This window comes from Carassius auratus, chromosome 43, assembly GCF_003368295.1.
Source record: "Carassius auratus strain Wakin chromosome 43, ASM336829v1, whole genome shotgun sequence".
Classification (NCBI taxonomy): Eukaryota; Metazoa; Chordata; class Actinopteri; order Cypriniformes; family Cyprinidae; genus Carassius; species Carassius auratus.
The window spans coordinates 18,944,815-18,964,356 of NC_039285.1; the positions used below are offsets into that span (position 1 = coordinate 18,944,815).

At 39.5% G+C, this 19,542-nt stretch overlaps 1 protein-coding gene across 2 annotated transcripts in view; it reads left to right on the forward strand.

Annotated features, from left to right (window-relative positions):
* Window positions 1-18,461, forward strand: part of LOC113061833 (extracellular calcium-sensing receptor-like) — a 64,593-nt gene extending 46,132 nt beyond the window's left edge. Inside the window, exons 1-8 of one of the 2 annotated variants that reach the window (XM_026231291.1) lie at window positions 6,934-7,527; window positions 7,663-7,890; window positions 8,048-8,171; window positions 15,167-15,332; window positions 15,506-15,797; window positions 15,942-16,028; window positions 17,282-17,405; window positions 17,477-18,461. In XM_026231291.1, coding sequence (XP_026087076.1) covers window positions 7,054-7,527; window positions 7,663-7,890; window positions 8,048-8,171; window positions 15,167-15,332; window positions 15,506-15,797; window positions 15,942-16,028; window positions 17,282-17,405; window positions 17,477-18,390 — 2,409 coding nt within the window. In that variant the 5' untranslated portion in view covers window positions 6,934-7,053 and the 3' untranslated portion in view covers window positions 18,391-18,461. Of the gene's footprint in view, window positions 1-6,933; window positions 7,528-7,662; window positions 7,891-8,047; window positions 8,172-15,166; window positions 15,333-15,505; window positions 15,798-15,941; window positions 16,029-17,281; window positions 17,406-17,476 lie in introns of those variants that run through there. The other variant, XM_026231290.1, reaches the window with a different exon arrangement.
* Window positions 18,462-19,542: the final 1,081 nt, after the last annotated feature.

Consider the following 19,542-nt stretch of genomic DNA (forward strand, 5'->3'; position numbering starts at 1 on the left):
GTTCAACATAAAGTGTAAAGTCCACGCTAGCTGCTATATGTTTTGCGTTGAGGTGATACTTGAGGCTCGATTTGCTGTGGTGATATGCGAACGCTAGTTGGGGCTCCAGTATAATCGGTCCGCCGAAACTCATCCAGTGAGAAACGTTCCGCGGTTCAAAAATAAGTTATTAAAAATGTGGGAATTTTTTTCTGTAATTAATTAATCTTAGTTAACGCGTTATTTTTTGTGTAATTAATCTCAATTAACGCGTTAAAGTCCCGGCCCTAATTATTAGTCAATTATTAAAAACCCATATATTCATGATTGCCTTGGCCTCCACCCCGCTCACATTACGAGTCACTGACATGTCTGATCTTTAGCTACAAGCTTTAAATTTAGAAACTAAATTAATCATAAATTTATCTCATCCTGTGCACTCGGAGGACACAACTGCATCGGGGGAAGAATAGCATCTTCATCATCGTCATCCTCGTCCTCGAGGATGGTCGACAAAACTTCGTCATCGTCATCTTCCTCTCCCGCTAACGGATCTCCAAACAGCGGGGGAAGGACGGGTGACACCTCCATCATCTCACCCCAGGAGCTGGAGGCCTGTGGACAATCCATCAGTTCCTCTCTGGGTTGAGCAGAGAGGCATGGGTCCGACTTCCCAGCTACTGCAACGCGAAGCCTTCGCTCTCGGGTTTTGACCGAGAACTTTGCACAGTGGGGACAGCCCTTGGGGTCGGTTAACGCTGCCTGAGCATGTTTAGCACCCAAGCAGGAGATCCAGAGACTGTGTGAATCTTTCGCAGAAATTAACATTCCGCACGTACACAGATGAGGAGGACGGCCCTGTCCTCCGGGGCTCTCCAGCTCTTTTGCAGTGGCCATGAAGCCTGCACTCTCTTCGTACGGTAAGCCCACCACAACGTGAGAGCTAGTACGGAGCTGTGCTGTGACAGAGAGATCTTTTCCTACTTTTTTGGTGCTTGGTGAGCGCGCCCAAAACTCGAAAAAAATAAGTAGAGAAACTTAAAGTAGAAAACTCGCCTTGACGCGTTAGTTATCTTACACTAAGTATTAGGTCACTCGACAAACGTTAAGAATATATTGCGTTTGGGACGTTACCTTGCGGCTCCATCATAAACTGTTTAGCATTAATTCTCCAAGTCTGCTGAGGACAGCTTCCGAAATCTTCACGGGGAAGAGAACGAGAATGACGAAATGGCAGGTAGCTGCGGTTTATATACAGGGAGCAGGACTCCCTGATCGCTGCAGCGATTGGTCTGCATATCGGCAATACGGGAGTTGTCTATATCCCCTAGTGAGATACCGAACGAATGTTAGAAAGAGAACGTTAGGTCACTAAAGTAACCCCGGTTCTCTGATAACATGAAGTGAGGTATCTCACAAACTTTGCCCTGCTTGCCTGTTCTGCAGGGAGAAGAGATATGCGAGAATGACGAAATGGCAGGTAGCTGCGGTTTATATACAGGGAGCAGGACTCGCTGATTGCTGCAGTGATTGGTCTGCCATGGTTGGCAGACATGGTGATATTGGTGCTTCCGTGATCGGCCACGCCTGAGGCGGTCCCATAGTGAGATACCGAACGAATATTAGAAAGAGAACCTGCCCCAGAGCAGGTTAGCTGTGGAGCGTAAATTACTAAGGCAATGAATTCTGCTAAAAGCCAAACAACTTTCATGGTACCTAAAACCCAGGATTGGTTAAAAACAAAACTGAAACGTACCTGGCTAGCCAGCTACTGTAAAGTGGCTTCATTGCAGAGATGGGACCAAGTCACACATGTGCAAGTCTCAAGTAAGTCTCAAGTCTTAACCTTCAAGTCTCAAGTATGTCCCAAGTATTTTTTTCTTGGGCAAGTCAAGTCAAGTCAAGTCACAAGCTATGTCAAGTCAAGTCCAAGTCAAGTCACCTTAATATTGTTATTTTACCTGCAGAATCTGATCTTAATAAAGTTAAAAGACAAGATATAAGTAACTGTCAGTAAATTAAAATAATTTGTATTTGCATTCTAAATACTCATGTTCAGTAAAATACATAATGGAATCAAACAAAATTGTAACTTCCTAAAATTATTTATTTTTCACTTCTGCCAACAGTGTTTGAAATGTTTTACATTTTCAACATTGAGTCCATAAAACTAAACATCCAACAGACTCCTCTCTGAACACCTCTCTCTCTCTCTCTCTCTCAAACACAGTTTACATACAACATTAAACTTTGTTACATTTCTCCTCTCTCTCTTTCTCTCTCTCTCTCTCTCTCTCACACACACACACACACACACACACTCTCTCTCTCTCTCTCTCTCTCTCTCTCAGAGTATAGAATATAAATATGACGTATTTTCAGTTGTTTCATACTTTTTTGTTATGTACAGTACAGACCAAAAGTTTGGACACACCTTCTCATTCAAATTTTTCTCTTTATTTTCATGACTATGAAAATTGTAGATTCACACTGAAGGCATCAAAACTATGAATTAACACATGTGGAATTATATATGGAATTATATACATAACAAAAAAGTGTGAAACAACCGAAAATATGTAATATTCTTGGTTCTTCAAAGTAGCCACCTTTTGCTTTGATTACTGCTTTGCACACTCTTGGCATTCTCTTGATGAGCTTCAAGAGGTAGTCACCTGAAATGGTCTTCAACAGTCTTGAAGGAGTTCCCCGAGAGATGCGTAGCACTTGTTGGCCCTTTTGCCTTCTGTCTGCGGTCCAGCTCACCCCTAAACCATCTCGATTGGGTTCAGGTCCGGTGACTGTGGATGCCTATAGTGTGACTCTACAATAGTCAATAGTCATGAAAATAAAGAAAACTCTTTGAATGAGAAGGTGTGTCCAAACTTTTGGTCTGTACTGTACATAACAAAAAAGTATGAAACAACTGAAAATACGTCATATTTATATTCTGTACTGTATATATATATATATATACAGTATTGTTCAAAATAATAGCAGTACAATGTGACTAACCAGAATAATCAAGGTTTTTCGTATATTTTTTTATTGTTATGTGGCAAACAAGTTACCAGTAGGTTCAGTAGATTCTCAGAAAACAAATGAGACCCAGCATTCATGATATGCACGCTCTTAAGGCTGTGCAATTGGGCAATTAGTTGAATTAGTTGAAAGGGGTGTGTTCAAAAAAATAGCAGTGTGGCATTCAATCACTGAGGTCATCAATTTTGTGAAGAAACAGGTGTGAATCAGGTGGCCCCTATTTAAGGATGAAGCCAACACTTGTTGAACATGCATTTGAAAGCTGAGGAAAATGGGTCGTTCAAGACATTGTTCAGAAGAACAGCGTACTTTGATTAAAAAGTTGATTAGAGAGGGGAAAACCTATAAAGAGGTGCAAAAAATGATAGGCTGTTCAGCTAAAATGATCTCCAATGCCTTAAAATGGAGAGCAAAACCAGAGAGACGTGGACGAAAACAGAAGACAACCATCAAAATGGATAGAAGAATAACCAGAATGGCAAAGGCTCAGCCAATGATCACCTCCAGGATGATCAAAGACAGTCTGGAGTTACCTGTAAGTACTGTGACAGTTAGAAGACGTCTGTGTGAAGCTAATCTATTTTCAAGAATCCCCCGCAAAGTCCCTCTGTTAAAAAAAAGGCACGTGCAGAAGAGGTTACAATTTGCCAAAGAACACATCAACTGGCCTAAAGAGAAATGGAGGAACATTTTGTGGACTGATGAGAGTAAAATTGTTCTTTTTGGGTCCAAGGGCCACAGGCAGTTTGTGAGACGACCCCCAAACTCTGAATTCAAGCCACAGTACACAGTGAAGACAGTGAAGCATGGAGGTGCAAGCATCATGATATGGGCATGTTTCTCCTACTATGGTGTTGGGCCTATTTATCGCATACCAGGGATCATGGATCAGTTTGCATATGTTAAAATACTTGAAGAGGTCATGTTGCCCTATGCTGAAGAGGATATGCCCTTGAAATGGTTGTTTCAACAAGACAATGACCCAAAACACACTAGTAAACGGGCAAAGTCTTGGTTCCAAACCAACAAAATTAATGTTATGGAGTGGCCAGCCCAATCTCCAGACCTTAATCCAATTGAGAACTTGTGGGGTGATATCAAAAATGCTGTTTCTGAAGCAAAACCAAGAATTGTGAAATAATTGTGGAATGTTGTTAAAGAATCATGGAGTGGAATAACAGCTGAGAGGTGCCACAAGTTGGTTGACTCCATGCCACACAGATGTCAAGCAGTTTTAAAAAACTGTGGTCATACAACTAAATATTAGTTTAGTGATTCACAGGATTGCTAAATCCCAGAAAAAAAAAATGTTTGTACAAAATAGTTTTGAGTTTGTACAGTCAAAGGTAGACACTGCTATTTTTTTGAACACACCCCTTTCAACTAATTGCCCAATTGCACAGCCTTAAGAGCGTGCATATCATGAATGCTGGGTCTTGTTTGTTTTCTGACAATCTACTGAACCTACTGGTAACTTGTTTGCCACGTAGCAATAAAAAATATACTAAAAACCTTGATTATTCTGGTTAGTCACATTGTACTGCTATTATTTTGAACAATACTGTATATATATAATATGCACTTGTCATGATTGGGTAATCGCGGCAGCTACATTTGTTTTTCTGATTAACTGTTTTGCTCTACGAGAAAGACAAGGTAACAAAATATTCGGGGTTTATGCCCCCTTAGCCCAACCCTAGCGCCGCCCCTGGAATGCGTTTTTTTGACGGCCTGCTAGTGGATCATTGGGGGCCGTTCACATCACGTCTTTTGTGCGCGCAAGTTCGTTATTTCCAATGTAGGCGCGCGGTATGCACGCTCATAATGGAAGCAACGCGCTCAACATCTAAACTTTTCAGAATGCCGCAAGCGCTCCGCAGGTCATGTGACAATAACTAACCAATCAGCTTCATCCTTTCTCGTATCACCGTTGAAAGCTCAGCTAAGATGAAGGAACAGCTGTTCATAGCTGTATATGGATTGCCATTTTGAAATGAATTTAGTAGCAGAGCTACTGCGAGCGATTTTTAGTGCTGCAAATCTAAAGAGAGAGCGTGTCATGGTTGCTTAGCCACGACAGACGCCCCAGGAGCACTTCTGCCCGAGCGCTTTGGAAAGAAGTAGAAAGCGGCGCGACTAGCGTTTTCCACGCGTTTTTAGGCGCAAACTATTGAAGACAAAAGCGATGACCCTCGGTACCTCTCAGGCTGACATGTTGATGTGATGTGATATCTGATTTAAGTGGGCGTGGTGTGTAAGGTAGAGAGGGCATGACTGATGATAGTGTCCTGATCCAGTCACGACGCTATTCTCAGCCTGCGCTCCAGCTGAGTAATCAACTTTATTTTAAAAAATAATTTATATATTTTATATTCAAAATGAAAACATGATGTGATTAACACTCAAGTCATTCAAGTCATCGTGTCTCAAGTCAAGTCAAGTCCCGAGTCTTTAACTTCCAAGTCCGAGTCAAGTCTCAAGTCCTAAAAATAGCGACTCGAGTCAACTCGAGTCCAAGTCACCAAGTCACAAGTCCCCATGTCTGCTTCATTGTACAGGCCCCAGGGCACTCTTTTTTATATATGTATACTGATACATCATTGAAATCAACTATTCAGATATTATCGCAGACAAAATAAAACACTCAAAACCTTTGCAAAATTGTCAAAGCTTCATTTTAACCACCAATGCAAGTATACACCTTACCTATACATGCTTGCAAAGGGTTTATGTTGTTTGGTCTCCCTAGACAGCGGGCACTGCATAATATAGCATGAATATGGCCAGGGGTTCACTTTGTTTCATTCATGTTCAATTTCAGCAGAATACAACAGGGTTTTGTTTTCAGCTGGGTCTGCACCACTAATGTCTTGTCCGTCTGCATCTTTCTTGTGATTTTAGCACCAGTTTGTTCTCCTTCCCATTATTTACTGCAGTAGTTTCGAGGAAACACTTTGTTTTTGTTGTTTGTTTTTTTACTTAGTAATGAATGTGTTTTAAAATGTAGCAAAGTGCTAAACTTCAAACAAAATATACTTAAAGAGAAAATTACAGATAAAAAAAGTAGAAGTACACAAAAAACTACTCAATTACAGTAACGCAGGTAAATTTAATTTGTTACCTTCTACCTCTACCTTTTTTTCAGAATGTTGATTCTTGCCATTTTTAGATCTTTTAACTTGTTCAAATTATGTAATAATGCATTCTGTCTTTTAGTTATTATTGCTCTTTATCTTGTTTTCCTTAGATTTAATATGGAAAGCTTCCAGCATGCACAGACCATGGCTTTTGCTATAGATGAGATCAATAAGAATCCAAACCTGCTGCCTAATATTACTCTTGGATATCATCTTTATGACAACTGTGTAATGCTAGGAATGGCATTCCGGGCTGCCATATCCCTTGCTAGTGGAACAGAAGAGTCATTCTCCAACCTCAACTGTACTGGCCCTCCTCCAGTCATTGGAATTGTGGGGGATCCAGGTTCAACTCCATCCATTGCAATTTCCAGTGTTCTGGGGCTGTTCCGTGTACCTATAGTAAGAGTGGATGAAAAAATAAATAAATATTCTATATGCAGTTTTTTTATTTGCTCTTTTTTTCACTGTATTTTTCTAACAATTTATTTTGCATCTGCATGTCTCCATTATTCTGTTCCATGCATTCTCCCTTTTTTTTCTAATTAGATAAGTCACTACGCCACCTGCTCCTGTTTGAGTGACAAAACAAAGTACCCCTCTTTCTTCAGAACAATCCCCAGTGATGCCTTCCAGGTTCGGGCTATGGTTCAGATCTTGAGGCATTTTGGATGGACCTGGGTTGGTCTCCTCTATAGTGATGATGACTACGGAATCTATGCTTATTTGTCCTTCAAGCAGGAAATGCAGCTGTTTGGAGGTTGTGTTGCTTTTTCTGAAATCCTGTCCAATGATAACAACCCCAGAAATATTCAGCGTATAATAGCAGTTATTCAGACCTCTACTGCTAGGGTGGTGGTTGTTTTTTTCTACTTTATCCTATCTGCTGCCTTTGATGGATGCAGTGGTTTTGCAAAACTTGACAGGCAGACAGTGGATTGCCAGTGAAGCTTGGGCCACTGCACCCATATTTCAAACTCCACATTTCCTGCCCTTCCTGAGGGGTACACTAGGCATCGCCATCAGGCGTGGGGAGATACAGGGACTTCATGAGTTTCTTTTACATCTTCGTCCCAGCAATGATCCAAAAAACAATATGTTGAGGATCTTCTGGGAGAACATGTTTGTGTGCAGTTTTGAAACTAAGATACATGAACAACATATTAAAAATGTGTGTACAGGACAGGAGGATTTGAATGCCACATACACACCATACACTGATGCTTCAGGGTTGAGAGCAGCTTATAATGTCTATAAGGCAGTTTATGCCCTGGCACATGCACTTCATGACCTGATGCAGTGTGAAGAGGGGAAAGGACCATTTAGTGGAAACAGTTGTGCCAACACAATGAACCTGAAACCCTGGCAGGTAAGACCCATAGGTATAGTGCAGATTCTCTTCAGGTATACAGAAGACTTGAATGTGGAAAGCAAAATATGTGCTGTATAATAATTAAAATTTTTGATAAACATGTAATACATGTTCCATCTTCAAACTATACAGCTGGTTCATTACCTAAAGAAAGTGAACTTCACCACAGGCTTTGGGGATCAAGTGTCATTTGATAAAAATGGAGATGCTTTGGCGATCTATGATGTGTTGAATTGGCACCCTTGCTATGACGGATCAGTAAGGGTCCAAGCAGTTGGTGTAGTGAATGAAGATTCGACAAAAGGGATGGTGCTGACACTGGATGAGGATGCAATTTACTGGAACTTTGAGCCAAAACATGTAATATTGCATATTAATGGAATTCTTTTGCATATATAAAGTCTAAATTTCAATCAAAGCTATGAGAAAACAAATGAGGATAAATTAATGGAAATACCAAGCTTTTTATTATATGAAGATTCAAGACAAATGACTTAACAGATGGTGTCTCTTTCAGCCCCCACGATCTGTGTGCAGTGAGAGCTGTCCCCCAGGAACCAGACAAGCCACAAGGAAGGGCCTTCCTGTCTGCTGTTTTGACTGCATGCCATGTGGAGATGGAGATATTTCTAATAAAACAGGTGAGATGATTATTGTTGGCAAAATTTGAATATAAGAATATAATGAATATAAAATTCTCACCTACTCACAGATGCTATTGAGTGCACAATGTGTCCAGATGAGTTCTGGTCCAATCCAGAAAAGGATCAGTGTGTCCCTAAAGTAGTTGAGTTTCTGTCCTATGAGGATCCTCTGAGCATCTCTCTGACCACTGCTTCCCTGCTTGGAACCTGTTTATGTGCTGTTGTGATAGTCATATTCTATCATCACCATAACACTCCAATTGTACGTGCAAACAATTCAGAGCTCAGTTTCCTGCTGCTGTTTTCACTCAAACTGTGTTTCCTGTGTGTACTACTGTTCATTGGCCAACCACAGCTGTGGACATGTCAGTTTAGACATGCTGTGTTTGGCATAAGCTTTGTCCTGTGCATTTCCAGCATTCTGGTCAAGACTATGGTGGTGATAGCTGTGTTCAAGTCATCTCGACCAGAGGGCAAAAGTGCAATGAAATGGTTTGGGTCAGCTCAACAAAGATGCACAGTTCTGCTCCTAACAGCACTTCAGGTGGTGATATGTGCAGTCTGGCTATCAACTGCCTCTCCAACACCACATAAAAACAACCAGTATATCCGCTCTAAAATAGTATATGAATGTACTATTGGCTCAGTTGCTGGTTTTTCTATGCTGCTGGGATACATTGGCCTGTTAGCAGCAGTAAGTTTCCTTTTAGCCTTTTTAGTGAGAAATCTTCCAGATAATTTTAATGAAGCAAAGTTCATCACATTTAGCATGTTGATCTTCTGTGCTGTGTGGATTGCATTTGTTCCAGCATATGTGAGCTCTCCAGGGAAATATGCAGTGGCTGTGGAGATTTTTGCCATTCTAGCTTCTAGTTTTGGATTACTGGTGGCAATATTTGCCCCAAAGTGCTATATTATCCTTGTTCATCCAGAGAGAAACACTAAAAAAGCCATCATGGGTAGAGAAACACTAAATAAATAGATTTACATCACTGTGGTGTAAAATGTTGAAGTCTGATTTGGCTCTATTGTTTTTGCTTTCACCTCTGTTGTAAAAAAAAACATTATATATATATATATATATATATATATATATATATATATATATATATATATATATATATATATATAAGTTAATACCAGTTAAATCATCATACTAGAGAAACAGAAACAAACCAATAGATATCACTGAAATTAAACAGTTGAAAATGATTACTTTTCATCTACAAAATGCCTCAGCTTTGAAACCTTTCAAATGGTAGCGATACCCATAATGCAATTTGTTTCTCGCAAGTACGACATCACCTGACAAAGACGGATTGTCATCTCAAGATTTTAATCATCATTCAGTAACCAGCAACAACCAATTACCCCTTCCTCTTCTCAAAGGAGACATGCGATACAGTACTAAACGGTCTTTCACGGTCGGTACTTGTAATGATTTCTGCATCATTCTCGGACAGTTTTAAATGCTTCCAGAGTTACAAAAAATAACTGCAGTACATTGAAGTACAATTGCAGTAAAACTGCAGTAGTTTAACTTAAGTACAATAAAGTAACTGTAGATTTGCAGTATAATGAAGTATATAACTTCAGTTCATTAAAGTTCAACAGCAGAATAACTGCAGTCCAATTAAGTGCATCTCCATTTGCAGTATGAAGTACAGATATAATATTACTGCAGTTCAGTTATACGCTAAAATCATGGACTGTATAAAAACATTGTCCGTGATGTCACCCATATGTTTCTCAAGAGCGTTTTTGAAGCCAAAAGTAGGTGAAGCCGGCCGTCGCCATCTTGGCAGCATGTTACCGCGCGTCACTCCCTGATATTCGACAATGGGCAAAGAGGCAGGGGCTGCCTCGCCCACCGAGCGTGACAGCAGTGACAATCCACCCATCACTCAAGTGGCTACGCATTATATTATGCAGAATTTTAAGGCTTAATATAATTTAAACGGATGAGTTATTAAAAAATGCACCCCCCTCACAGTTATCATTAAGGGGAAAATTAGCTATACAGACCAAAATAATTTTTTTGCACCAGGCTGTAAACATTATTTTCTGCTGTAAAGTTTAAAACACATTTTAACTCGCGAGTCTATGGGACTGATTCCCTTTTGCAGCCAGCCTCTAGCGGCCAGTTGACGAACTACAGTTTAAGTCACTTCCTTGTTGGCTTCACAAGAGAGAACGGGAGGTTGCCGCTTGGCTAAAATGCATGTGCAGATTTAAGATGCAAAAACTTCTAAAGCCGCATTTCCACCTCTGGAACTTTACCCAGGAACCAGGGACATTGGACTGGTACTCGATGTGTTTCCTCCGCAGGAACCAGGAACTTATTACTGGATTTGCGTCATCACGGACATCACACTCCCGAGTCGAATGCACAAAGTCTGAACTACCGAGGATGCAAGTCTAAAATCAGCGTACTTTGTATTTAGAAATGCGTGCAGTAGAGATTTGTCATTCTTGAATGATTAGTTCATTTTGAACGAATCTTTAATGTGACTTGGAAAGAACGAGTAGTCTTGGGGGGTGATTCGTTCAGTCGTGCATGCGCAATATTCTATGGTTTCTGTTCTGCTAGTAGTAGTTCACCTGTGTCATTCAATGCAGTCTTTAGCCGGAAAGAGAATTGATTAGTTCATCTTTCGGGTCTTCGGGTTGTTCTTTCTTTTGTCCCATGACGTGACATCATTGGCCAGAGTAATTAGTTAATTTACAACATTCCTTACAAATGGGTGCATAGTAATTATTATTATATTTTTATTATAATTATTATTTACTCGTACAGTTATTGATGCATTTCTGGTTTCTAATTGTTGCTTTTAATTTCTTTAATGATGGTACTTATCCATAACACTGAATGTGGTAATACAAATTTGGTTTAGCTTTAAAATTTGTCCATATGATGGCGAAATCATTTTGACTTGTTTGTTTGTTTTAGTCTTTTGAATTCACCCTTCAGATTAGACTATAGAACTGTAGTGTTATTTGTTTAGGATTCAAAATGTTATTTGCTTTTAATTAATGTCATTATGTCCTTTTTGAGCAATCATCTTATACATATATTAGACCAATATGTCAAGTTTGCCTAGGAAAAGCAATTATTATACCAGAAAACTCAAAATTGGAGTAAAGATGAACGAACTAGGCTATAAATACTTTGTATTGTAAGCTTGGATTATTATTTTATTATTCAGCCTAGTGTTTATTTTCTTATAAATTACTATTTACTTATTTATTTATAACAGGGTTTTATTTATTCATAAAATATTAACACACCACAGATCCTCAGTAACAAAACAGTAACAAAAAAACAGTGACAGAAATGTCAGAAATAGCGTATGGGTCTGTCACGTGATTAAGGAATGAGTCAAACTTGACCCGAAGACCCGAAAGATGAACTAATCAATTCTCTTTCCAGCTCAGACTGCATTGGTTTAGTGCAGTGGTTCCCAACCTTTTTCAACTCGCGGCCCACACAACCAAACACATATGTTTGCGCGGCCCACTTCAAAAAAATTAACTGACCCCGCTATTGTTGGGTTAATAACTTAGTACTCAGAAGCTAGATTTTAAACTGTATTTATTGAATAAACATGGACAAAAAAAAAAAAAAACTATCGCGATTTTTTTGATCAATTTTGCAATTGTGACACACACCGATATGCTTTTACAGTCATAAATGCATTCAGGATTAATTTTAAACATATTTCCAAAAGAAAACCAATCAGAGCTTTATCAAAAAGTTGTAACATCTCTAGAACAGACATAAGTCAAAATTATCACTATAGTGAAGATGTAAAAAAATGTATAGACTTGTGGCAAAAAAAAAAAAAAAAAATCCTGTATACAGGGACTTTTTTTTCTTTTTTGCCATGCATTCTTCATAGAGCTCATTAATTGTAGCGGTGCCTCAGGTGTTTGCAGTGTGTATACAGTAGGCTATGTGTTTGCAGTCAGCAGTGAGAGCGCATAAATATAACGCGAAAGCACATTAAAATAATGCACGAGTGCGAATCTCTCTGTTCGCACGCAGATTTCCTTTGCTCGTTCACACTTAAAACGTGTCTCCTCTCACTTAAACTGCATCCTGTTCACTAACAAATTCACTCTATGCTCATGTGTTGGACATGAATTATTTTCGCACATTTTTATTTCTAGCCTTTTACCGCAGTGAGAACGCTCTGATCCATCAACATTGGCTCAGAAAAAAGGCGCATCACAGACAGTGTGTGAACCTGGAGTTAGGCATATGCCCAGTCTCTGTTCTCGCGCTAGGCGCAATGCATTCTGATTGGATCAGATAGCATACTATGGGAGGTCAGGGCCACGGAAAACTGTGCTATAAAGCGATTTAGAAATCGCGCACGCTCAAATCGTGATTTTAGGACGTTTCCTTTTAATCGCACAGCCCTAGAATGGACTGCAAATGAACAGAAAATAATTGCCGCGGCCCACAGGTTGAAAACCACTGGTTTAGTGTATAGACTGTATAAAAAACATGGGCGTAGTGTCTGTGACGTCACCCATAGGTTTCCGAAGAGAGTTTTTTTAAACCAAAAGTGAGCGGAGCGGGCCATCGCCATCTTTGCAGTGCGTCACCACGTGTCAATCTGGGGTAATCAAAAATAGGCAAAAAGGCGGGAGCTGGTTGGTGAAGCCATGCCCACATTTAATTCTGCAGAACTTTAAGGCTTAATGTAATTTAAACAGATGAGTTATAAATAAATGCACCCCTCTCACAGTTGTCATGAAGGGCATATATAGCTATATAGACCAAAATATTTTTTTTGCACCAGGCTGTAAACATGTTTTTTCTGCTGTAAAGTTGGGCAGTTGGGCAGGGAGTTTATGGGATTGACTCCCTTTAGCAGCCAGCCTCAAGCGGCCAGTCAATGAATTGCAGTTTTAGTCACTTCCATATGGGCTTCACGAGAGCGCAGGAGGTTGCCACTCAGTTTAGTGTATAGGTCTGTCACGAGATTAAGGAATGACTTAAACCCGAAGACTTGTCAGACAAGAGGTGAGGTGAGCTAATCACAGACGACCCAGGTAAAGAATGATTTAATCTTTTCTGTATCTTATAGCATTTTAGTTTTGTATTGTTTGTAGTGTGATCAACGTTTGCATAAGTACTAGATGTGGTGGGGAAGTAATACGTAATATTTTAATTAAATTTTGCTAAAATTAACGAAATGACTTGAAAAAAGATTTGTTCATTTTGCTGAACGAGACTCAAAAGTCAGAGTCTGTAAAATGATCCGAACTTCCCATCACTAGTGCGCAGACCGACGTCACCAGACTATTTCCCTAATCTTCCCGGTACTTTAGACTGCGGATGAAACAAAGAAAGCAACAGGTCTGGGGGGAAAGTAGTTCCTGGGGAAATGGTACAATTGTTCCGGGTAATTCCGGTGGAAAAGTGGCATAAGTATGTCTGATTGCATGTATTTCATTTATTTTTATGAGCATTTAATAAAGCTCCTATGATTAGGTTCAGTAAATTCACTTTAATGGCAAAGAGGTTATTTTCATCGCCATTAAAGTACACATGAAATCAAAATTGACTATTTATTTTGTTAGCGCACATTGCTGTTTTGCTATTCATCCGTGTCAATCCAAGTCAATCCACACAAAAAAAAAAGTTTGCCTTCATAATCTTTAATACAAATCTGAGATTGCTCCTCCCCTCTAAAACGATAGTCCTTCTGTGATGTCGTCAGTCTGACCAAAGGCATGAACCTAACACGCTCCTCCAGGGGGGATGGCCAAGATGGCGCTTTGACTATACCCAGTTTGAAGAGCTCAAACTAATAACTTGAATTGTAGTGGGGTAAGAAAAACTGTTTATCTTTCTTTTGATGCATAAAGGCTTTTATTAAGATTATAATGATTGAAAATGGGAAAATCTAAAAAAGAGGAAAAAGAAGAACGTGTATCAAGCCAATGCTAATCCTGCTAAAGCTGCGTCGATAAAACAGCAAGTTTCAAACAAACTTTTGAGTGACAATTTGCATGATTACCTCGATTCAGAAATGGGTTGTACAGATAATATGCCGCCTGAAGTAGTTATCCCTCCTCTCCCGAAACGCCATGTAACTCTCCTGTTATTAAACAAAGGAAGAAAGGGGGGCCTTGAGGCAGCAAGTATCCTTTCACATCTCAAAGATCTCTCGATTCTAATTAACAATCGATCTGATGGCCTGCAATGAATGGTGGTGGAGAATGCTGAGCTATCGCAAGTATGAAAGAGACGGTTAATTATAGGACCTACAAACTCTGCATGTAATAACCTAGAACACTGTCTAAGACTTGATGGCTGCTCTGTCAATTCTTCGTCATGAGTTAGGAACCTAGGTGTGCTATTTGATCGCAATCTTTCCTTAGAAAGCCACATTTCTAGCAATTGTAAAATTGCATTTTTTCATCAAAAAAATATATCAAACATTGTATAGATTTTAAAATATTGCTTATTATACAATAAAGCCCTGAATGGTTTAGCACCTCAGTATTTGAATGAGCTCCTTTTACATTATAATCCTCTACATCTGCACCACTAATGCCTGTCTTGTCCGTCTGCATCTTTCTTGTGATTTTAGCACCAGTTTGTTCTCCTGCCAATTAATTACTGCAGTAGTATCCAGGGAGCAGTTTGTTGTTGTTGTTTTTTACTCATTAATGAATGTGTTTTAAAATGTTGCAAAGTGCAAAACTTCAAACAAAATATACTTAAGTAAAAGTAAAATTATAGATTTTAAAAAAAAGTAGAAGTACTCAAAAAAGCTACTCAGTTACAGTAACATAAGTAATTGTAATGTGTTACTTTCCACCTCTGCCTGTTTGGCACCACCTGTTCTTTGAAAGCAACACCCCACAACCTTTATCATATAATAGTACGCAAATGGGTGAGTGGGTCACAAACAGAGAGATGTGGATCGCTCTAAACATCTGCCTGTATCTGTCCTTGAACTATGTCTCTGCAGCTTCAATCCTCAGACCACATACTTGTCAGCGTCAGGGACGCTTCAGGCTGAACGGAGTGTACCAGGATGGAGATGTTATACTTGGAGGCCTGTTTGACGTTCACTTATTCACAGTGTTCCCAGAGCTCAGCTTTAGAACAGAGCCAGATCCACCATACTGTGAAAAGTAAGTGGGTCCAGAATAACAGCATAACTACAAAATAACATATAGAGAGACAGATTTTTTATTTAATTGATGATAAAGATTCTTGCCATTTTTAAATCTGTTAACTTGTTCACATGATGTAATAATGCCTTCTGTCTTTTAGTTATTATTGCTCTTTATCTTGTTTTTCTTAGATTTAATATGGAAAGCTTCCAGCATGCACAGACCATGGTTTTTGCTATAGATGAGATCAATAAGAATCCAAACCTGCTGCCTAATATTACTCTTGGATACCATCTTTATGACAACTGTTTGATGCTAGGAATGGCATTCCGGGCTGCCATATCCCTTGCTAGTGGGACAGAGGAGTCATTCTCCAACCTCAACTGCACTGGCCCTCCTCCGGTCATTGGGATTGTGGGGGATCCAAGTTCAACTCCATCCATTGCAATTTCCAGTGTTCTGGGGTTGTTCCGTGTACCTATAGTAAGACCGGATTAAAAAAATTAAAAATACTCTATAAGCAGGTTTTTTTTTGTGCACTTTTTCAGTCATTTTTTCTAACACTTTCTTTTGCATCTGAATGTCTTCATTACTCTGTTCCATGCCTTCTCCTTTTTTTCTAATTAGATAAGTCACTACTCCACCTGCTCCTGTTTGAGTGACAAAACAAAGTACCCCTCTTTCTTCAGAACAATCCCCAGTGATGCCTTCCAGGTGCGGGCTATGGTTCAGATCTTGAGGCTTTTTGGATGGACCTGGGTTGGTCTCCTCTATAGTGATGATGACTACGGAATCTATGCTTACTTGTCCTTCAAGCAGGAAATGCAGGTGTTCGGAGGTTGTGTTGCTTTTTCTGAAATCCTGTCCAATGATAATAACCCCAGAAATATTCAACGTATATTAGGAGTTATTCAGACCTCTACTGCTAAGGTGGTGGTTGTTTTTTCTACTTTATCCTGTGTGGTGCCTTTAATGGATGCAGTGGTTCTGCAAAACTTGACAGGCATACAGTGGATTGCCAGTGAAGCTTGGGCCACTGCACCTGTATTTCACACTCCACATTTCCTGCCCTTCCTGAGGGGCACACTAGGCATCGCCATTAGGCGTGGAGAGATACAGGGACTTCATGAGTTTCTGTTACATCTTCGTCCCAACAATGATCCAAAAAACAATATGTTGAGGATCTTCTGGGAGAACATGTTTGTGTGCAGTTTTGAAACTAAGATACACAAACAACAAATTAAAAAGGTTTGTACAGGACAGGAGGATTTGAGCACAACACACACACCATACACTGATGTTTCTGGGTTGAGAGCAGCTTATAATGTCTATAAGGCAGTTTATGCCCTGGCACATGCACTTCATGACCTGATGCAGTGTGAAGAGGGGAAAGGACCATTTAGTAGAAATAGCTGTGCCGACGCAATCAACCTGAAACCCTGGCAGGTAAGACCCACAGGTATAGTGCAGATTCTCTTCAGGTATACAGAAGACCTTAATGTGGAAAGCAAAATACGTGCTGTATAATTATTAAAATTTCAGATAAATATGTAATACATGTTCCATCTACAAACTATACAGCTGGTTCATTACCTAAAGAAAGTGAACTTCACCACAAGCTTTGGGGATCAAGTGTCATTTGATAAAAATGGAGATGCTTTGGCGATCTATGATGTGTTGAGTTGGTACCCTAGTTATGACGGATCAGTAGGGGTCCAAGCAGTTGGTGTAGTGAATGAAGATTCGACAAAAGGGATGGTGTTGACACTGGATGAGGATGCAATTTACTGGAACTTTGAGCCAAAAAATGTAACATTGCATATTAATGGTATTCTTTTTGCAGATATAAAGTCTTAATTTCAATCAAAGCTATGAGAGGACAAATGAGAATAAATTAATGGAAATACCAAACTTGTTATTATATAAAGATTCAAGACAAATGATTAATAACAGATGGTCTCTTTCAGCCCCCACCATCTGTGTGCAGTGAGAGCTGTCCCCCAGGAACCAGACAAGCCACAAGGAAGGGCCTTCCTGTCTGCTGTTTTGACTGCATGCCATGTGGAGATGGAGATATTTCTAATAAAACAGGTAAGATGATCATTGTTGGCGAAATTTGAATTTAAGAATATAATGAATATAAAATTCTCAGCTACTCACAGATGCTATTGAGTGCACAGTGTGTCCAGATGAGTTCTGGTCCAATCCAGAAAAGGATCAGTGTGTCCCTAAAGTAGTTGAGTTTCTGTCCTATGAGGATCCTCTGAGCATCTCTCTGACCACTGCTTCCCTGCTTGGCACCTGCTTCTGTGCTGTTGTGATGGTCATCTTCTATCATCACCATAACACTCCAATTGTACGTGCAAACAATTCAGAGCTCAGTTTCCTGCTGCTGTTTTCACTCAAAATGTGTTTCCTGTGTGTACTACTGTTCATTGGCCAACCACAGCTGTGGACATGTCAGTTTAGACATGCTGTGTTTGGCATAAGCTTTGTCCTGTGCATTTCCAGCATTCTGGTCAAGACTATGGTGGTAATAGCTGTGTTTAAGTCATCTCCACCACAGGGCAAAAGTGCAATGAAAAGGTTTGGATCAGCTCAACAAAGATGCACAGTTCTGCTCCTAACAGCACTTCAGGTTGTGATATGTGCAGTCTGGTTATCAACTGCCTCTCCAACACCACATAAAAACAACCAGTATATCCGCTCTAAAATAGTATATGAATGTACTATTGGCTCAGTGGCTGGTTTTTCTGTGCTGCTGGGATACATTGGCCTGTTAGCAGCAGTAAGTTTCCTGTTAGCCTTTCTAGTGAGAAATCTTCCAGATAATTTTAATGAAGCAAAGTTCATCACATTTAGCATGTTGATCTTCTGTGCTGTGTGGATTGCATTTGTTCCAGCATATGTGAGCTCTCCAGGGAAATATGCAGTGGCTGTGGAGATTTTTGCCATTCTAGCTTCTAGTTTTGGATTACTGGTGGCAATATTTGCCCCAAAGTGCTATATTATCCTTGTTCATCCAGAGAGAAACACTAAAAAAGCCATCATGGGTAAAGACAAACTAAATAAATAGATTTACATCACTGTGGTGTAAAATTGTGAAGTCTGATTTGGCTTTATTGTTTTCGGTTTCAACTCTGTATATATATATATATATATATATATATATATATATAGTACAGACCAAAAGTTTGGATACACCTACTCATTCAAAGAGTTTTCTTTATTTTCATGACTATGAAAATTGTAGAGTCACACTGAAGGCATCAAGGGCTATTTGACCAAGAGGGAGAGTGATGGGGTGCTGCGCCAGATGACCTGGCCTGCACAATCACCGGACCTGAACCCAATTGAGATGGTTTAGGAGTGAGCTGGACCAAAGACAGAAGTCAAAAGAGCCAACAAGTGCTAAGCATCTCTCGGTGAACTCCTTCAAGACTGTTGGAAGTCCATTTCAGATGACTACCTCTTGAAGCACATCATGAGAATGACAAGAGTGTGCAAAGCAGTAATCGCAGTGCAAAGCAGTAATGGGTTTAACTAAGAAAATCTGCTTTTGACCAGGTTGGACATACCTCCCATTCTAAAACAGAAAACCCAGAGCGACGAGATTACTTTTTGTACATGCATAAAACAAAAATAAAAACTTTATTCAACAATTCCTTTGTCAACAGTCTCCTCTGTGTCTCTTGACATTACTCAAATTGCCTATATGCTTCTGTGTCAGCCGTGCCACAAGGATCAGCTGTTTTCTTTCAAATCAAAGCATAAATACATGTAGAATCATTTTATTCACATACAAAAAGTATTCTTGTCGATCACATACAAAAGTATTCTTGTCGATTCGTAGCATTACAGTTGAAACACTGATGGCAGATGGACTATTCTGACGATGCTTTTCATACTATTCTGGACCTTGACAGTGTAACTTACTTGGCAGTCAGTGGGACAGTCACAATTTCTTAAAATATCTTAAATTGTTTTCCGAAGACAAACACATTTTTTTATGGGTTAGGAACGGGATGGGGGTAAGTGAATAATGACAAACTTTTCATTTTGGGGTGTAGTATCCCTATAAGTGATGGGAACATGGTCTTTCTTCTCATTTAATCCATATAACATTTTTTTATTTATTTATTTAACCTTTATTTAACCAGATAAAAAACTCATTGAGATTAAAAATCTCTTTTTCAAGAGTGACCTGGCCAAGACAACAGCATTTACA